The sequence below is a fragment of the Electrophorus electricus genome, chromosome 6, assembly GCF_013358815.1.
Source record: "Electrophorus electricus isolate fEleEle1 chromosome 6, fEleEle1.pri, whole genome shotgun sequence".
Lineage (NCBI taxonomy): Eukaryota > Metazoa > Chordata > Actinopteri > Gymnotiformes > Gymnotidae > Electrophorus > Electrophorus electricus.
In genome coordinates this window covers 24267733-24284416 of record NC_049540.1, presented here as the reverse complement: position 1 = coordinate 24284416, position 16684 = coordinate 24267733, and the positions used below count along the sequence as shown (strand labels likewise).

Here is a 16684-nt window from a genome sequence, read left to right as displayed (position 1 = left end):
TTCTTGGTGAAATCCTTTTTTTTTTTTTGCGGAGTAATGATTACCTTGTGAAGTCACATGGTGGCTGTGTAGAATATTATATGATCTGAAGACAGATCCAGAGTGTGTATACTGCAAAGATGTTGACACTTTCATCACTATAAAGGATAGACCTATTACTCCATTTAATTTGTAGACAAGTATAAGATTTAGGCATCAATTATCAAAGTTATGAATTGATATTATTATTATTAACTGGAATTTGGTTATGGTATGAGTTCATTCATTGGCAGTACTCATTAGAACTCATGTTCACAGTATGGAGGTAATTTTGCGAGTTGAATTATAAGATGTACAATAAGCAGAATTTAGAGAATAAATGCCGTATTTGTGATTAGTCAAATCCCATGCACCATTATTTTGTGTCATCATCATGATGGCATTACAGGAGTTGGCCTGAGAAGTACACATTCTGTATATGCCCCAATAGCTACAGGATTATTAAATATATTGAAGGACATTTTATGTTGTGCTGCACAGAACTTTGAAGACTCACAACTGTCCTTTTTCAACTATTAATTTTGAATTGAGATTTTGTCATTTAATTTATAATGGCTAACATATATGAATGGAATACAAGGGGTTTTTTTTTTCTGAAGAGGTACCTTTATAATTAAGAGCAAACCTTTGTAGCATTGTAGGTTCAATGTAACACCTTTACTATTCACACTATATGTTGTACTGTTGAGCTGTTGAATATTAATTTTCACCATTATATACATCAAGTACATCCATACCATCAAGCTTGTACCATACCATATTTACAGTGAAATGCTCTAGTACTTGATTTTTTCACTTATGAGACTAGCAGTTGGAGGGAATACCAATGCCAGTGGCCTTGATACCATATAGTCTAATGAGTTCTCAGCTAATTTGCTATAGATGTTACATCTGTCTGAGGTGTTGCTACAACAGATTAAATATATTTAGGCAGATTATGTCTCCCATTATTTAATAATTATCAAGGAGGGAAATGTTTTTCTTCCTAAAAGCTGTCCATGAGACAAATATAGAATGTCAGTACATATCACTGTAAATCTTGACTCTATAGAATGAATCAGCTTTAGGAAGAGAACACATCAGTGGAGTTTATTGTAAAGTACCTAAATTAAGGTAATTATTGCTAATTTTTTTTACGTTCCTGCGTTTACTGTCCATATGTAATAGTTTACACAGGCACAATAAAGTAGCAGTAGTATAAAAATACAAGTTTTATATGACTTTGTCTAAATGGAAATCAAACCTTTAATTTGTCAAATCTAAATTGACAGTTTAGAACTTGTCTTAATTTGACTATGATTAATTTGTTATTGTATTGCTTTTAAAATACCTCCCCAGCCCAGTGTTGATGAATCCCAAAGGTAAAGCTGTGTATGCTTTTACAATGAGAATTAAAGCATGCATTTTTATGAACTTGCACAAACCATTTAAAAAAATCATATTGGCAATGTAAGATGTAATCTAAGCAGATAGCTGCTGGTCCAGTTTTTTGATGTTCTGTTTCACACCAGCCCTTTAATTAACTTGTTATATCATAGCTGTTTATGAGCAGTTACTCACTTCAATTAAGCCTCTTATCTTAAACAAACTCTCTGCAGTTTCCACCACTCTCTCAATGGCTGCCTGCCTCTCACCTTTCAAGGTTCCTGTAGTTACTGCAACTCAAGCCTTAGTTTCGCACAGCATTTACATAATTTGATAAACATTCACAATTTTCTGTTGCTTCCTATAACCTATGTACATAACTATTGTAGATTTTACTCATGCTATTTATTTAGATTTCAGTCAGAGCTGACATGAAACATATTGTTGACAACTGCCCCAGAATATTTTAAATAAATAACCACAATATAAATAACTGCAATTGGAATAGTTTGGGATAGCTGCAAACCTAGTTGTGTAAAACCACTAAGCGGTGCTACACAAACTCAGCACTTTCGTGTATTGAACTGTGACCTAAATCCCAGGATTTATGTTAAACCATGTGGGGCTTACACAAATGCTCTTCCTCTTTAAATGTCAGTGACAGTCCTGAAGGACAGTTGTTGAGCGTAAAAGCTACACTGTACACTGTTGAATGTGTTTTCATAAAAAGCTACTCTTAAAATATAGTGAACCTGCCATGTGATTTGAATGAACTTGGGACACAGCACTAAAAACTTTGGAACATTGAAATAAAAAAAAACTGTATCAGGTTATATTCACCCTTGGCACATAACGGTTATCATTTTGCAATAACATTGCTTTTTTTTTTTTTTAACTTACACATTTTAAGTATTTCAGAAGCTAGAAAATGTGCAATAACCCACACACTGCAAACTTATTCAGAAATCACTTTTCCATTTTGTTCCATAATATATATCTACTGAGGACCCCTGTGACAACCATTGCATTGAATCCAGTTTATGTCTTGGATATTTTGTACACTGCCTAAGTTTTGATGAGAGTGCTTGGAAGTAATATGTCATATGGCACAATAATAGTAATATGAAGTAATATGTAATATGCTTGAAGTAATATGTAATATGGCACAACTTCACTGTCCAACAATGTACTTGGAAAAGCATAAAAGCTAGAATAAAAAGCAACAATTGTTGACTGGAGAACTCAATTATTTATTCTATATTTTACTGATATGTTTTAGCACACCAGAATTCAACAACAGAGTTTTGATGAAAAACAGGGTTCTGATTAAAGCAAGCATTAAAGAAGACAAATGATAACACAGACAAGGCTTTTTTTCCCAAAATAGAAACAATACAATTATTAATATAATTTGTGATTCTCTTCGGGGTTGTATTGGAAGTGACTGAACAGAATGTTCAGATGATTCATTTCAGGATAGTATCAGAATTAGCTGTTGAGACAAAAGAGGAAGGCTACAGTTAGCTCTCAAGAGGTCATGGGCTGCTTAGGCCATGTACTCACAGGGTTAGCATCTGAGTCAGTGTCAATGGCATTTATTTTCAGGTCATTTAGGAGCCCACATTAAAACAGTGTTTCTCATATATATATATATATATATATATATATATATATATATATATATATATATATATATCTCACACACGCACACACTGGTTCAAAAGTGCAAAGCACAAAGCAATTGTCCTCAACACGAATGCTGTATAATGTCTTATGCTGTTGTGTCTCTCCTTATGTAAAGAAATATATAAACATGTCATAAAAAAGACTGGTTCATTTACTATACGATTTCATAATTTAAAATAAACCTACAACAACCCAAGGCAAAAGAGATTTTTAAACCTTCAGAAAGTTGTTTGTAGATTCTTTCTTGCTCCTCCCTCAGTTTCTTCTCTGCTTCTTCCACCCTCTTCTCCTCAGCAGCAATAGGCTTCAGGCAATCTAACAAATTAGCAAAACATAATTATTTAGTAAGCCATTCCTCACATATTAGTAAATACATTTACTGAAGGCAAGGCATAGCATTGTCTTTAGTAAATACATTTACTGAAGGCAAGGCATAGCATTGTCTTCAAATATTTTTATACTCCAGTCTAAGTATTTACCATATTTCTGCTTGCCAGATTATTCCAACTAGTAAGGCTGACCATCTTGCAGTCTGAAATGACCAAAAGAGAGTAAGATACAGATCTGTTACCGATACCTGTCTAAAGTTCCCGTCGTCGGTCTGGTAATGGAATAGCTAGCAGCTAACGTTAGTATAAACAAATAAACTAGCGTTAGATTGGCGATGAAGAATTCGCTCAACAGAAAATAGCCGCAAGTAAGGCTAACGTTTTTGTAGACCCGTGACGGACAGTAGCTAGCTAAATAAACGCTTATCTAAGCGATTCTCTTATTTTCTGATGGGTTTTTACTGATTTCCTAGCTGGATATGTCGTTAGTTTATTCATCAGCTAAGCTTAGCACTGTAAGTTAACCTAGCGAATTTAACTGTGAGATAACGTTTCTCTAAACGTTAAATTAGCTAGCTAGATGACTAAGGTCTCCACATTTCCAGCTCTTGCTTGCTACCCAGCAATCATACCTGCTTGCTAACCTTGTAATGTATTGTAGGTTAGGTTATTTATTTTCCTAGCTAGCTAAAAGCTAATTTAGCTTAATATAACTAGCTAGCTACCTTGAGCCACACACCACAGTACTACAATATGAAATTCTGGGGTAAAGCAGTTAGCTAGCATTGGGTAGTGTTTTGTAGTTGGCCAGATAGGTCCCAGCTTACTGACTGAATGAAGGTCGTATTCTGTAAACGCTGTCAATTTAATGTACTCAGTTAAATACAACATTAATTTATAATTGTAATGTATGTACAACACCACTACAGTGTCCCCATTTAGCTAACAATATAATAGCTAAGCTACCTTGATTAGCGGCGAAACCAGGACCGGAGGAACCATTGTTGAACCTGCGTGGGTGGCACAGTGACAGTAAGGGCGAAGTAATAAGTAATCTTATTTCCTTGTAGAGGATGATCAACAAAAGACTGAATATCAGCCCCATTCCCATAAATGTAATAAGCATATTCTAAAAAAAATAAAAATAAATATTATATATATATATATATATATATATATATATATATATATATATATATATATATATATATATATATATATATATAAAATGAATTATCTATCACTTTTCTAAGCTACATTTACACATCGATTGCCCTATGCTCTAAGCCTTTTAAATACATAGTCCTAAAAAGAAATAATTATATGCTGGTTTTTCTACAAATTCTATATTACACTGGAAAAATAAAATAAATGCTCTAGCATTATACTGCAGTTATTTATAAAGTTGAAAAAAGGTATCTGGTATGAGTGTGGGACAAGGATCAACTGTTGGCATGCTCTCTTGCTAATTTAAGCATATGACAAGTATGAGAGGAAATGTTAGACAATGTCCTACTGAAAACTAAGAAGTAAAGCATGCAGATATAACATGCAGTAATGATCTGAATATAGTACACCAAGTTATGTATAGTATAGCTACTTTCCCTCTATATAAAAGTAGTTGTAGGCTATGACCATACAAAAATGGTCAGCATCTGGCCATGTGGTCGCCTGCCGCTGACCTGCCATAGTGGTGGCTGTAAATAGAACAATGATGTATTCCTCTGTCATGTGGCAGTTAGATCACAAAAATACAACCAGCTTGTTTTGGAGTATGACTGCACCTGCCTAGTCATAGCACTCTGGCCTACATAGTGCCAAACTGAAGCAGGAATGCTGCTGGAACTTTCCACCACAGCATATAAAAGCAGCAAGCAGTCCTATCTGGGAGAGAAGCAGAGAGATAGACGACAGACCAGCTACAATCAGCACAGCACGGAACAGCCACTGAAGATGATTTGCCCAAGCACAATTCAGTCTCCATTCAGCCCCTTCATGGACTTGCACTGGCCAGTGCGCAGTTTATGGCCAGAGACGAGACCGCTGTTCTTTCAAATTGAACAAGAAATGGTGAGACACATGCAAGAGATGCGGCACAACTTAGAATTCATGGAACGCCTTCATAGAAGGATTTTCGATGAAATTGACCAGATCTCTCCTTCTGTAACATTCAAACCAATCTCATTCCAACTGGGAAAACAAGAAGACCACTTTGCACTGACCCTGGACACAAAAGAATTCTCACCTGAGGAGCTGTCTGTCAAACAAGTGGGCAGTAAGTTACGAGTGAGTGGAAAGACAGAGAAAAAGCAAGATGATGGGAAAGGATCCTACTCTTACAAATGCCAGGAATTCCGCCAGGAGTTTGACCTTCCTGAAGGTGTGAAGCCTGAGGCTGTGACCTGCTCCTTAATCCAAGGCCAGCTACAGATCCAGGCACCCAAAGAGAGCTCAGCTGTGCAAAATGAGAGAGTGGTGCCTATTACGTATACTCCTGTGGTGAAGAGCACTCCTCCAGTGAGTCCAGAGCCTCAGGACCAAGCGACCCAGGAAGATTCCTCTAAAAACTGAAATAAGCATTCTGAATAATATACTATGCTGGATATGAGCATATAGAGTATTTGAACATATACATCTAATTTACCATCAGTGGTACATCTGTCTTCCTGGTTGATGCCAGTGTGCTCTTTTCTATGTTTAAAACTAATTGGACTAACTACTAGTACAGTAGTAACTGGAGAATATATTGTTCATTTGTATTGTTCATTTCATTGTGTATTTGGTAGGGTTGGAGTGTGGGAAATGTGTTGAAACTGGAATCACTAGTTGATCGACTTTGTACAAAAAATACAACTGCAAATATATTTCTCAAATAATGTTAAATAATTCCTGAGAATATATATATATATATGATCAATCAATAATAAGGTACTTTAGAAAGGGCTCGATTGATGGAAATGTAACATTTAGGCAACTTATTTGGTGTAGTCTAAATGTGAATGTTATGAAGAGATAATAAAAGAAAACAGCAGGTGAAACAACAAAAAAAGTGATTAAAAAGTTATTCAAAACATCACGTGTTTTGAATGATGAATTATGAATTATTTTTATCTTACCATTATTTTATCTTACCATGAATTATTTTTGTCTTACCAAAGAGAAATCTTTTATAGTGTACTTATTAGCAGTACAGTGCATGTAACAGAATTTAAACAGGCTCTGCTGTAGTGCAACTACTGCAAAGGGAGAGTAAGATGTTAAAGTTCTGTCTGGTGAAAAGCACAAAGTATGTGATGAGCGAAGCAAAGCCATTTTGACACCCATCTCACTAAGGGGGAAAAAGATCAGTTGAGTTTTCAGTGAGATGGTGTATATACTAATGTACCATTTTGCCACTACTGAGTAACTTGGATAAAACAATAATTACAGATTAGGAATTTTGGCATAAAGAGCCTTTATTCATATTAGTGCTGCTGGGACATGCTGTTTTGTAGTGGCACTTTATTATGTACTTAATAAGAAAGTAAGAAATTGCTAAAAGTGGCTTAAAGATTGATTGCTTGCTTTAAAATAGGCTGAGACAGCAGGGTTCAATAAGTCAAAAGGAGGATTTCTGACATTTGAGCTTTACAGCTTGATATAACTTGCTTATGCAAGAAGCCTTATAGTAAAACTAGTGTTACTGGGAAATGCAGTATTTCATTGGCATTTTATAGATACTGTGATGATAGTCATGACATAAAACTTTTTGATTAATGAGTATATTTTGAAGGAGAATTAAGCTCTTTGGACAACTTGGAGTGCATCATGATGAGGCAGTAGCAGATTTCAGTAAATGCAGTTTTGCGCTGGCACTTTATTGATATTGCCACAGTCAAGACATATCCACATTTTAGAAAAATGCCATTTTGAAGAAAAATATGTCTTTAGACAACCAGGATACATTATGATAACAATGAGTCAAAATAAATAGATTTCTGTCATTTTGTTTGTGCAACCTGTAGTCAAACTAGTGTGTCCAAGAAATGCAGCTTTTCATTGGCATTTTATTCATACTGTCATAGTAGAGACATAGGAACCTTTAATGAAAATTGCTTTTTGAAGAGAAATATAGGTCCTTGTACACTTGGCAAACATACACTAGTAAATGAGTCAAAAGGTTTCTGTACTTTTTGGTATACAGACTGTAGTCAAGTTAGTGTGGCTGGGAATTTCAGTTTTGCACTGGCAATTTATTGATACTGTCTACAGTCAAGACACATGAAACTGTAGGAAAAATGTCATTTTTAAGTAACATAAAGGTCCTTAGACAACTAGGAACATATAATAAGCAAGGACCCGTATTTACTTCAAATGGAAAAGTTTTGAAGATTAATGTGTCTTTACTATGACAGTATCATTAAGTGCAAATGCAAACTATTTCTCATTCACACTAGTTTAACAACAGGGTATACAACCAAAATAACAGAAATCCATTGTTTTTCACTCATTGACCTACATTTTATTTAAAAATGCCATTTTTATAAAGATTCCTGTATCTTGACTATAAAGGAATGAATAAAGTACCAGTATAAAACTATATTTCCAGTCTAGTTTAGTTTGAGATATTAGTTTACAGTTCCTTCTCACTGTGGATGAATGGATGTTTGGACAATATATGATTTGTAACTAATGTTTAAATAAGAAATATTTAATTTCTTCTTATTGTTTGTTTTCTTGCTGTTTTTGTTTTAAAATGAAACTTTAAAAATGTAATCGGGATTTTTCTTTTCCCAAAAGCTGATTCAATATTGCGTCGCTAGAACTACAACATTGCGATATTTATCACTGGATACTGTACTGTATACTACTATAAGGAGCATTGGCGACTCCTGGTGGAAGGCAAGGGAAGCCGGACTTCCCCTAAAATGACAACTGAGAACGTAACTGCTATTATCGTGTATTAAACATTTATTTAACATATTTGCATCGCACGTTTCACAATTACTTTTTGCAAGAAATGTACGAATCGTCCTGTACCAGAAAAAAAAAACATCTTGATGTGATGACATTAGGTATAACCTCTATTTGAGAGCCAGATAATCTTGTGTTGCCGCCGAGATTTGACCCTTGCTGCCAACCTCATTTTTTCTCAATTAACTTCACATCAATGGACCACTAAATGCAGAACGTCACCGCCTGATGACGTGGCCTATGACAGGTACATCTCAGCTAGTCCACAAATAGTTTTACTGCAGTAGTCATTCTGGTAAGTAATGGACACCGACGAAGATTGTTTATTCGGTTTTTATGTGTTTGTTTGTTTTTTTTCAGGTTTTTGATTGCCAAATGATTGCAACGAGTAGAAATTTAAAAAAAGAAGAAAAAACCCCACGATGGGCTCACACATTCAGTCTTATTTCCAAATTATGAGGAGTTGTTTCCTGGAGCGTTAGGTCTCATCGAGTAACCTATGCGTTCTCTAACAGCTCTCTTTCATTTTATTTCAGAAAAACATTTTATTTTGACGTTTTCTAAAACGCATAGGTCCGGTCATGTGTGTTTCGTTAAGCTACGTTCGAATCCATTGTAAAACTTGCTGCATATTTATATCTTATGCACATGTATAGCCGTGCAGCTTTAACTCATTCCGTTACAATTTTGTTGGTTTTAATTTTCATTTATGTTATGATCATTATAGACTCATCACCAATAGCTTATTATAAAGTAACCGGTTGTTTATGGAATGTGAAGGCCTGCAGCGTAATTTTCAAAAAGATACTGTGGGAAAATCGTTGTTTTTAGTTTAAGCCACACTTTAACAAAATTCTGGAATCGCAATTTATTATTATTAATTCATCTTGACTCGAGACTATTGGAACAAACGAGGAATGGCTAATAACATGCTAACAGGTTTTTATAGGGCTACGTATATGCCTTATAGCTAGCCTGCAGCAAAAAAACAAAAAACTGCAGAGGTGGTTCAAATGCTAGACGACGTTCCAATAAAACCCAGTAGTAGTTTCGTCTAGTATTCGACTAGCTGCATAATTTACACAGTATCCTAGTCAGTTTCACATCAAGAGAACCTATATGCCTGCTTACTGGCATTGGCTTTCAAGATTCTTGCACGCAGTCCCATAGGCGTGTTTTTTTTTTTTTTTTGAATGCTGCATTCTTGCAATCTATAGATTTCTGTAGTCATATACATGTTTCTTGCGTGAAAATGTGTAGTATTTCAGAAATGTGCTGGTTTAGACTGGCCTATAATTAGTATTTTCTAATTTGTAATAAATGCTAAATAAAGCATTTTGAGATTTTCATGCTAAAATGAAAAGTGATATTTAATAATATGTTTTAATTATTATTTCCCAATTTGCCTTGTTTGTGACAAGATCCACTTTCTGCTGTGCGCATGGATTATAGGCTGCTGTTTATTTGTCTGAGGTACCCAATCAGATTAGCCAATCCATAGTATGGAGCAGTCACTCCACATCCCGCCAACACTATTGAAATGAGTTTGCCTCAGTTATCAGGAATATAGATATTTTCCATCTACTGCTAACCAGTTAGTTTAATACCTTTTTAAAAATTGTTTAATTGTGACAATTATTTACAATTTTTCATTATGTCAGTATGAGTGCAGGACTAAATACCTACTGTCTAGACACAAACTTAGCTGAGTCTGTTTAGTAAAAATCATCAGAATAAGGCTAGTGTGATATTTTAGTTGTTTGCTATTTAATACTAATAATGTCAGTACTGGCTACGAAAAGGCAAGATGATCAAAACCCAGAAATTACATAGTTGCATCATACATTCAACTCCCCTTTATTACAAACATCTTTCACCTACACTTGTTGGTGCACACTGTCTGTCCTTTAAGGGTGTGATCACACTGGGAGGGTGATCAGTTCTGGCTGTGGAGTACCATCACACATGTGATTTGGATGTCATAAACCAACAATCCTGTTCAGTGAGTTTCATGAGGATAACAATGAACCTTGCCACTCTGGAATGTTGTTGAGAGAAGAAAAAAGCCACTCTATAGGCTGCTCCATTATTTAATAGAACTCACTCCTGAAATTGCTAGGTACACACGTCTTATGTACATTTTATAGGTGGAGCCTGTCATACATAATTTGTTAGCCAGTCCTTACAGGTGGACATTTCTCTAAACAGCAGTGCTACTGACATGGTAGTGGATGCTATGAAATTATGTGTGTTATTAGACATAGTTTTGTTTAGAAAGTTTTTATACATGTCAGTATCATTGTTAGGTTGAGAGTACCCCTCAAAAATATCAAAACAATAGCAGTCATGTGTACATAAACAGGTCATTTATGAGGAGTTGGGATGGCTAATTATGTATGTCATGGCCTAGAGTCATAGAGTCATGGCCTAGAGTAAATGTACTCTTACACAGTGTTTTTAATAAGGCTTTTCCAATAAAATGAGTATTGAGTGTATAAATATGGAACACGTAAAAGCATGTTACAGCTTCTCCAAATAACAGCACATAGATGTAAAATACAAGATCTTCAGCTAAACAAATGCAGTAGTGAGCACTGATAGAAATGCTTTCTTTTTCAAGGCTGCCTGTACAATGCACCAGAGGGTCCACTCTTGTCAGAATCTTTACAGTTGTCACGTTTGTGGAAAGTTTTGGCAAACTTTTCAGTACCACTTAGATTTTGCAAAGCTATTGACCGCCCTTCACCGTTACATGCAATAATTATTTCAGAGTTGTTTCTGTGATTTTCCACATAATTACTTTTGGTGATGTGGAACTGCCTCTTTAATGTACATGCAATAAAGGACAAAATTCAACCAAGCAGATGAAGCTAGAGTTACTGTGAAGATTCTGTTCCAGAAGTTACTGTTTGAATGGTTCTGATGGTACTAGGTCAGTAAAACTCCAATGAAGGCTTACAGTTGCTGTAGGCCTTTTGTGCTGAGCTGCATGATGTTATGGGGCAATATTAGGTGTAATAGCTAAAAAACAAACAACACTAAACACTGTTTCATGATTATGTCAAAAAATTAAATGTAAATAATTTATCTTCTCCTAAAAAACTGTTTTGTATGTAAAACTATAGAAACAATTTAATATGTATCTCAAATGCTGACTATGTATCGTGGATGTTGACATGATCTCATGTTCTTATTCAGAATCTTTTTGACTGTACTGTCACATTGTGATTTAATGTTTAGACAGTGAACCATAAGTGCAGAGGAAGCACACTTATTTAGTTTGCCTTTCATTACTCACTGGATGCTGTTCAGGGCATCTGTCACTTCATATTCAATATGCATAATTGCTGATTAAATGCTTTTGTGTTTATGTACACACATTTTGTTTCAATCATTTTCTCTTAATGTACTTATGTATAATTTCATCAATTATATAAGGAAGATGTAAACCAGTTGAAACCACTTTTGATATGCACATGATGTGCCACTACCCACCATGTAGATGCCTGATTGGCTGATGTGCATTATCGTGGGGATCAGGGATAGAATCAATTGGTTTCTGGTCACAGGTGGCAAATATTGTGTACTGAGCCAAATGAAGCAAAGAGTACTCACAATTTGAGCAAGTTATTATTGTTCAATTTTGTTTATTTTATGCACATATAATACCTATTTAGCAGTTAAAACCAAACTTCACAGTTTTAAACTGTTTGATTTTGAGAATTTGATTTTGAGAATCTATTTATCTATTTCAGAAAGAGCTTGTGAATTTATGATTCTCTAGACAGGTCAGCCTCACTATGTAAAGGAGATACAGAACATGATTTGCCCATTTGCTAACATTCTGCGATATCAAGATATAGTCTAATATTTTATTAAATAAGACCATAACGTGCTTAAATAATAATCCAACGCAAATGCAAAGCAGTGTTAGGAACGTGACATTTAAACTATTCTTAAACAAGTCAGTATTTAAGGAATTAAAAAGATATGCATCCTGCGTCGTTTTGAGTTTGTATTTGACAAGTATCTCAGATATTATCTCTGATGTAGTTATCAGATTACTATTGTGCATTTAGCTTGCATGCAAAACTAAAACCATTATTGACAAATTGTATTACTAGGTAGCGTAGGTCCTATTTATCGTCATGGCCACACGCTTGAAATTAAATGAACTTCCGGGGCGGGGTTGAATTGCTTATAAATTTACTGCCGTTTGGGTTGCATTTTCTAATGAGCGTGCCTGATTTATCTACAGCATGAGTTCTTAGATGTTATTTAACGTCTCCAGAGATGGCTCCAGTTTGATTCGCACTCTCTGAAACCGCCCAGTCTCCACGTGCATAATTTACAGCCACTCGGAAGTTTTAAAACATTTTTTATGAGTCCTTCGCTGCTGCTGGGATGGAGTTATTGGAAGAGATGCCCGACACTGGGTATGGTTGTGCCGTGACTAATCGCTTCGGGCAGCTTTTTGATGACGAGTCGGATCCTTTTGACGTCCTGTACCAGGCACAGGTGGAAAAGGAGCAAAAGAAAAAGAAAGACGATCAAAAGAAGACCGCTGTCTCTTCTGCAAAAACGGGCAAGAAGGAGTCTCAAAGAGAAAGAAAGACTCCTTGTCTTACCGGTGGTGATGTTGACAGCGCTGCACATGTTAGGGGTACACAAGGTACACGGCCACTAAATTGTTTGGCTATTTAGCTAGCTTGTTAACCGATGTTTGTTTGGTTAATGTCGTTGCAAAAGGAAGAGAGGTGGCAGTTGCATGCCCTGTCGCACAGCATTCTGCTGCATGTATAGTGACTATTCAGCTTTAAATTTCTTGGTCACGTGATTTTAACCAGGCCCAAAGCGCCCTGTTCGCGCTCAAGCTGAGGGTCCAGGTGAGAGACGCGCTGGCCTTGCTGAACCCAGGTTTAATGATGGAGAGAATTCCCTTGGGTACTCCATCGAGAGGTAAGATTACTTTGCAGTAATTTCTGTGACTGTTAGTTAAACTGGGGATGCATTGCCTCTTTGACGCTGCCTACATATTTAAGGTTTTTATATTTCTTGGCCTGAATGTTCGTTAAATCTTCCTATAGTGAGTAGACGACTGTTCATGATGGTTAATGTGCTTAAACTCGATATTGGGAGGTAAACTTGAAAATATCCCCCAAATGCAGTTAGGATTGGCAGACCTGTGCTGAATAGATTACTCGCATACATTTAATTTTTGTTTATCCATGTAAATGAGTTCTGGGACTTCTGTTAAACGGCTACCGCTCAAACCATTATGTCTCCTAATATGAACATTTCTGTAGGCCTCTAGAAGCTTTTGATAGAGCTGGACGAGGTAGAAGCAGTGGAAGGGGACGTGGTGCCCGAGGTGGATATCCCAGGTCCACGGATGGCTTTGATCCCAGGGGCAAGAGGGAATTTGAGCGCCATAGTGGTAGTGATAGAGCGTAAGAGACTTCTCCGTTGCTTTATGAAGTATTTTTGCTTTCAATATTTGAATACAAGATTCTAAAACTTTCGACCAGGAGTGTTCGCCCCGAGGAAAAGAGAGGGGGCAGTGGTCCTCGCAACTGGGGTTCCATGAGGGACCATGTGAGGTAAGATCCTTCAACCCTAGTTTATGACAATGAAGTTGGCTTGTGAATGTATCTTCTCTTAAGGTGAGTTTGTCTTTTTTACTTTTTTTTTTTTTTTTTTGGTTCAGCAGAGTGGAGGCTGCTGCTGCTGCAGTACCTAATGAGGAGAGTGGTGAAAGTGAGGAAGTTCCTGAAACATCTGAGACTGATGCAGAGAATGGGTTGGTATGACATGCCTGTAGAAGAGTACCAATGTTAGATACGTTAGGAGATGCCTAAACTTGGTTTATAATGCACACCTTTTTTTATTTTATTTTTTACTGTAGGCCTCTTGAGACTGAAGAAGTGATTGAAGTTGCTATAGAGATGACTCTAGATGAATGGAAGGCCCTGCAGGAGCAGAGCAAACCAAAGACGGAGTTTAACATCCGTAAGGCGGACACCAAGGTTCCACCTAAGGCTGTAGTGATTCACAAGTCCAGGCAAATTGAGGTAAAGAGCAGTCTTTCTACAAACACACTTAAGGATATTTGCAAGTACTTGTGCTGTATGAGTACAAATGCAATTTTATTATTATTTATTTTATTTTTTTGCTGGGCTTATGATTTTACTTTTGCAGGAACATGCAGACGATATCAGTGAGGAGAATGTCGCCTTCCGGCGTCCTGCTAATGACATCACCTTTCAAATGGAGATAAACTTTGGTAGCCTGGCTCGGCCCACTCGAGGGGGAAGAGGTGGGCGTGGGGGCCGTGTTCGTGAGGTAGCAGCCTCCCAAAGATCACCCCAGAAATTTGTTGAATTGGTAAGTTGTTTAGCAGTTGGATATGGTCCTTATTTGAAATCCTTGCAATTTCCTGTGTAACATTGGCAGATTATGGGAGCTTCATGTTTATCAATTTCCTACAAAAAACATTTTTTATATGGCTAATGGCTAAACTACAGCAATAACCTACTGGTTCTGATTAGATGAATGTGCACAAACATTCATCTGTAGTCCTCAAATTAGTTTACAGTTTAGAGGTGGATATTTCAGTATAGACGTTATCAGAGTATATAGAAGAGAGGTTTAGCAATCATCAGATACTGGGCACATATTACAGTTCTACAATACTTTTAAGAGCTTTGCACAAAAGTAATGCCAAGCCAACTTTGGAAAAGTCATGCAGGCTACTTGGGCCTCTTGGTTTTGCTGTTATTCATGTTTGGTATCATGCTGGGTTTTGTACAATCATACAACTACCAACATGCCTACTACTGTAGGTAGCAGCCTTTTCGGTCATATCTTATGCAAACTATATAAAAGTAAGCCAGGGACGAGCTAGCATTTTGACATATCTTTGCTGCAGTTTGTGCTACCTGTGCATTAGTTTAGTACCGAGTTGAACTAGTGAGTTTTTGGGTGACTGGAAGCAATATTTTGTAACTGATTTTGCATGGCAACTGATTGGGAGGCTCTTCAAAATGTTTGAAATTGTACCCAGAAATTGGCATAACTTGCTTGACTGTTGTGGTCTCATAATGGCCTTCAACAGACTTCTCTTTGGCTGTTTATTTTGGATTAGTCAAAATGGCCTTAACAGCTGCCTGGCTTGTCAGGGTTGAAGTGCAGTCTGTGCAGAACCGAGACGACAGTCTGATTGATCGGTAATGCAGCAGTGCAGAAGGCCTCTGGTTGCTTGACAATCAATTTGAGACCTCACTGCTGAGTTGGAGCAAAAATGTGACTTTTGCATTGGGCAACACCTCATTTGACAAATTAAAATGCATGTTGATTATGGATTCCATACAGTTGAATTTGTAGAGATTTACAAAGCATGCAAGTTGGTCTTATTGCACCCTGTCTGAGTGAGGCTATTCTTCCTTCAGGCTCCGAACCCAGATGACCCAGAGGATTTCCCTGCTCTGACCTAGTGTGCTGACTGCTGCTGAATGTGCTCTCTTGGATCAGAATGATGCCAAATGAACCAAAGTCTCTTGTGATTTTGCTCTGATCTGCTCTGGGCAAATCAGACTGCACTTAAGGTTGTAAAAATAAAAAGATTACTAAAAAAAAATTAAACAGATTTGTTCAATAATCCCAGGGCACTGTGTCTTTCCCACCACACCGGATTATTGGAATATGATGTTTAGGCACTCTATTGTGATGGGTCTAGTAGTTTTCACATTTAAGAAAATAAAGCAAGCAAATGAATGCTCTGACTCATTGTCATGTCTGTAGTGAGCAGGCTTACTGGTTAAAGTAAAATTGAACATTAGAATTTAAGTCTAAGTGCAACATGGGCATATAGTTGTGATCAATATTGGTGCTGTAGCACTGTGGTGTGGGTTTTTTTTTTTTTTTTTTTTTTTTTTTTGGAAGTGGTTACTGTGTAGTTTATAGTAAACTGATCAAGGTCTCTAATCACTGGAGTTCCTTGTCTTAAATGTTAGTCAGGGTGATTTGTCTGTGTTCCAGAGGTAAATTTGTGACCACTCCAAGGAAGTGCATATCCCATTGATTGTACTCTTTGATTTTCTTTGAATATTGAGTAATTGAAAGTTGCAACAAGGCCTGGAGTAGTTGATGTGAACAGACTACCACTAGGGGGTGTTTTAAGACCAGTTTGAGGAAGCATGATTACTAAGTCATTTTCTAATGAACAAGCAAAAGGTAAGATGAAACAACATCTTTTTAATCCTGCTAGTTAGAGATTAAGTTCTTAACAGCAATCTATTGGGCTATTTTATTCC

General features: G+C 36.6%; 2 protein-coding genes and 1 long non-coding RNA gene across 5 annotated transcripts; 2 read left to right on the top strand and 1 right to left on the bottom strand.

The window, feature by feature from the left end:
- Positions 1–2630: 2630 nt before the first annotated feature.
- LOC113578890 lies at positions 2631–4491 on the bottom strand. Its single transcript, XR_004776204.1, has 4 exons — positions 4386–4491; positions 3570–3622; positions 3307–3405; positions 2631–2896 (listed from the first exon to the last, which is right to left on the bottom strand). It is a non-coding gene; the product is annotated as an uncharacterized LOC113578890 (long non-coding RNA).
- A 746-nt stretch (positions 4492–5237) lies between these two features.
- On the top strand, positions 5238–6499 carry LOC113589039 (heat shock protein, alpha-crystallin-related, b11). The gene has a single exon (XM_027028489.2). It carries the CDS (start codon positions 5253–5255, stop codon positions 5988–5990), a length of 738 nt encoding a protein of 245 aa, XP_026884290.2. The 5' UTR covers positions 5238–5252; the 3' UTR covers positions 5991–6499.
- Positions 6500–12601: 6102 nt separating this feature from the next.
- Positions 12602–16132, top strand: zgc:103482 (uncharacterized protein LOC450001 homolog). 3 transcript variants are annotated; one of them, XM_035527428.1, is made up of 8 exons: positions 12602–13044; positions 13220–13331; positions 13679–13822; positions 13904–13972; positions 14080–14172; positions 14278–14443; positions 14571–14756; positions 15821–16132. In XM_035527428.1, exons 1-8 carry the CDS (start codon positions 12777–12779, stop codon positions 15863–15865), a joined length of 1083 nt encoding a protein of 360 aa, XP_035383321.1. In that variant the 5' UTR covers positions 12602–12776; the 3' UTR covers positions 15866–16132. The 3 variants fall into 3 exon arrangements, with proteins under 3 accessions (XP_035383321.1, XP_026868218.2, XP_026868217.2); XM_027012417.2 differs by having other exon boundaries at positions 13901–13972; positions 14083–14172; XM_027012416.2 differs by having other exon boundaries at positions 13901–13972.
- The last annotated feature ends 552 nt before the right edge of the window (positions 16133–16684 follow it).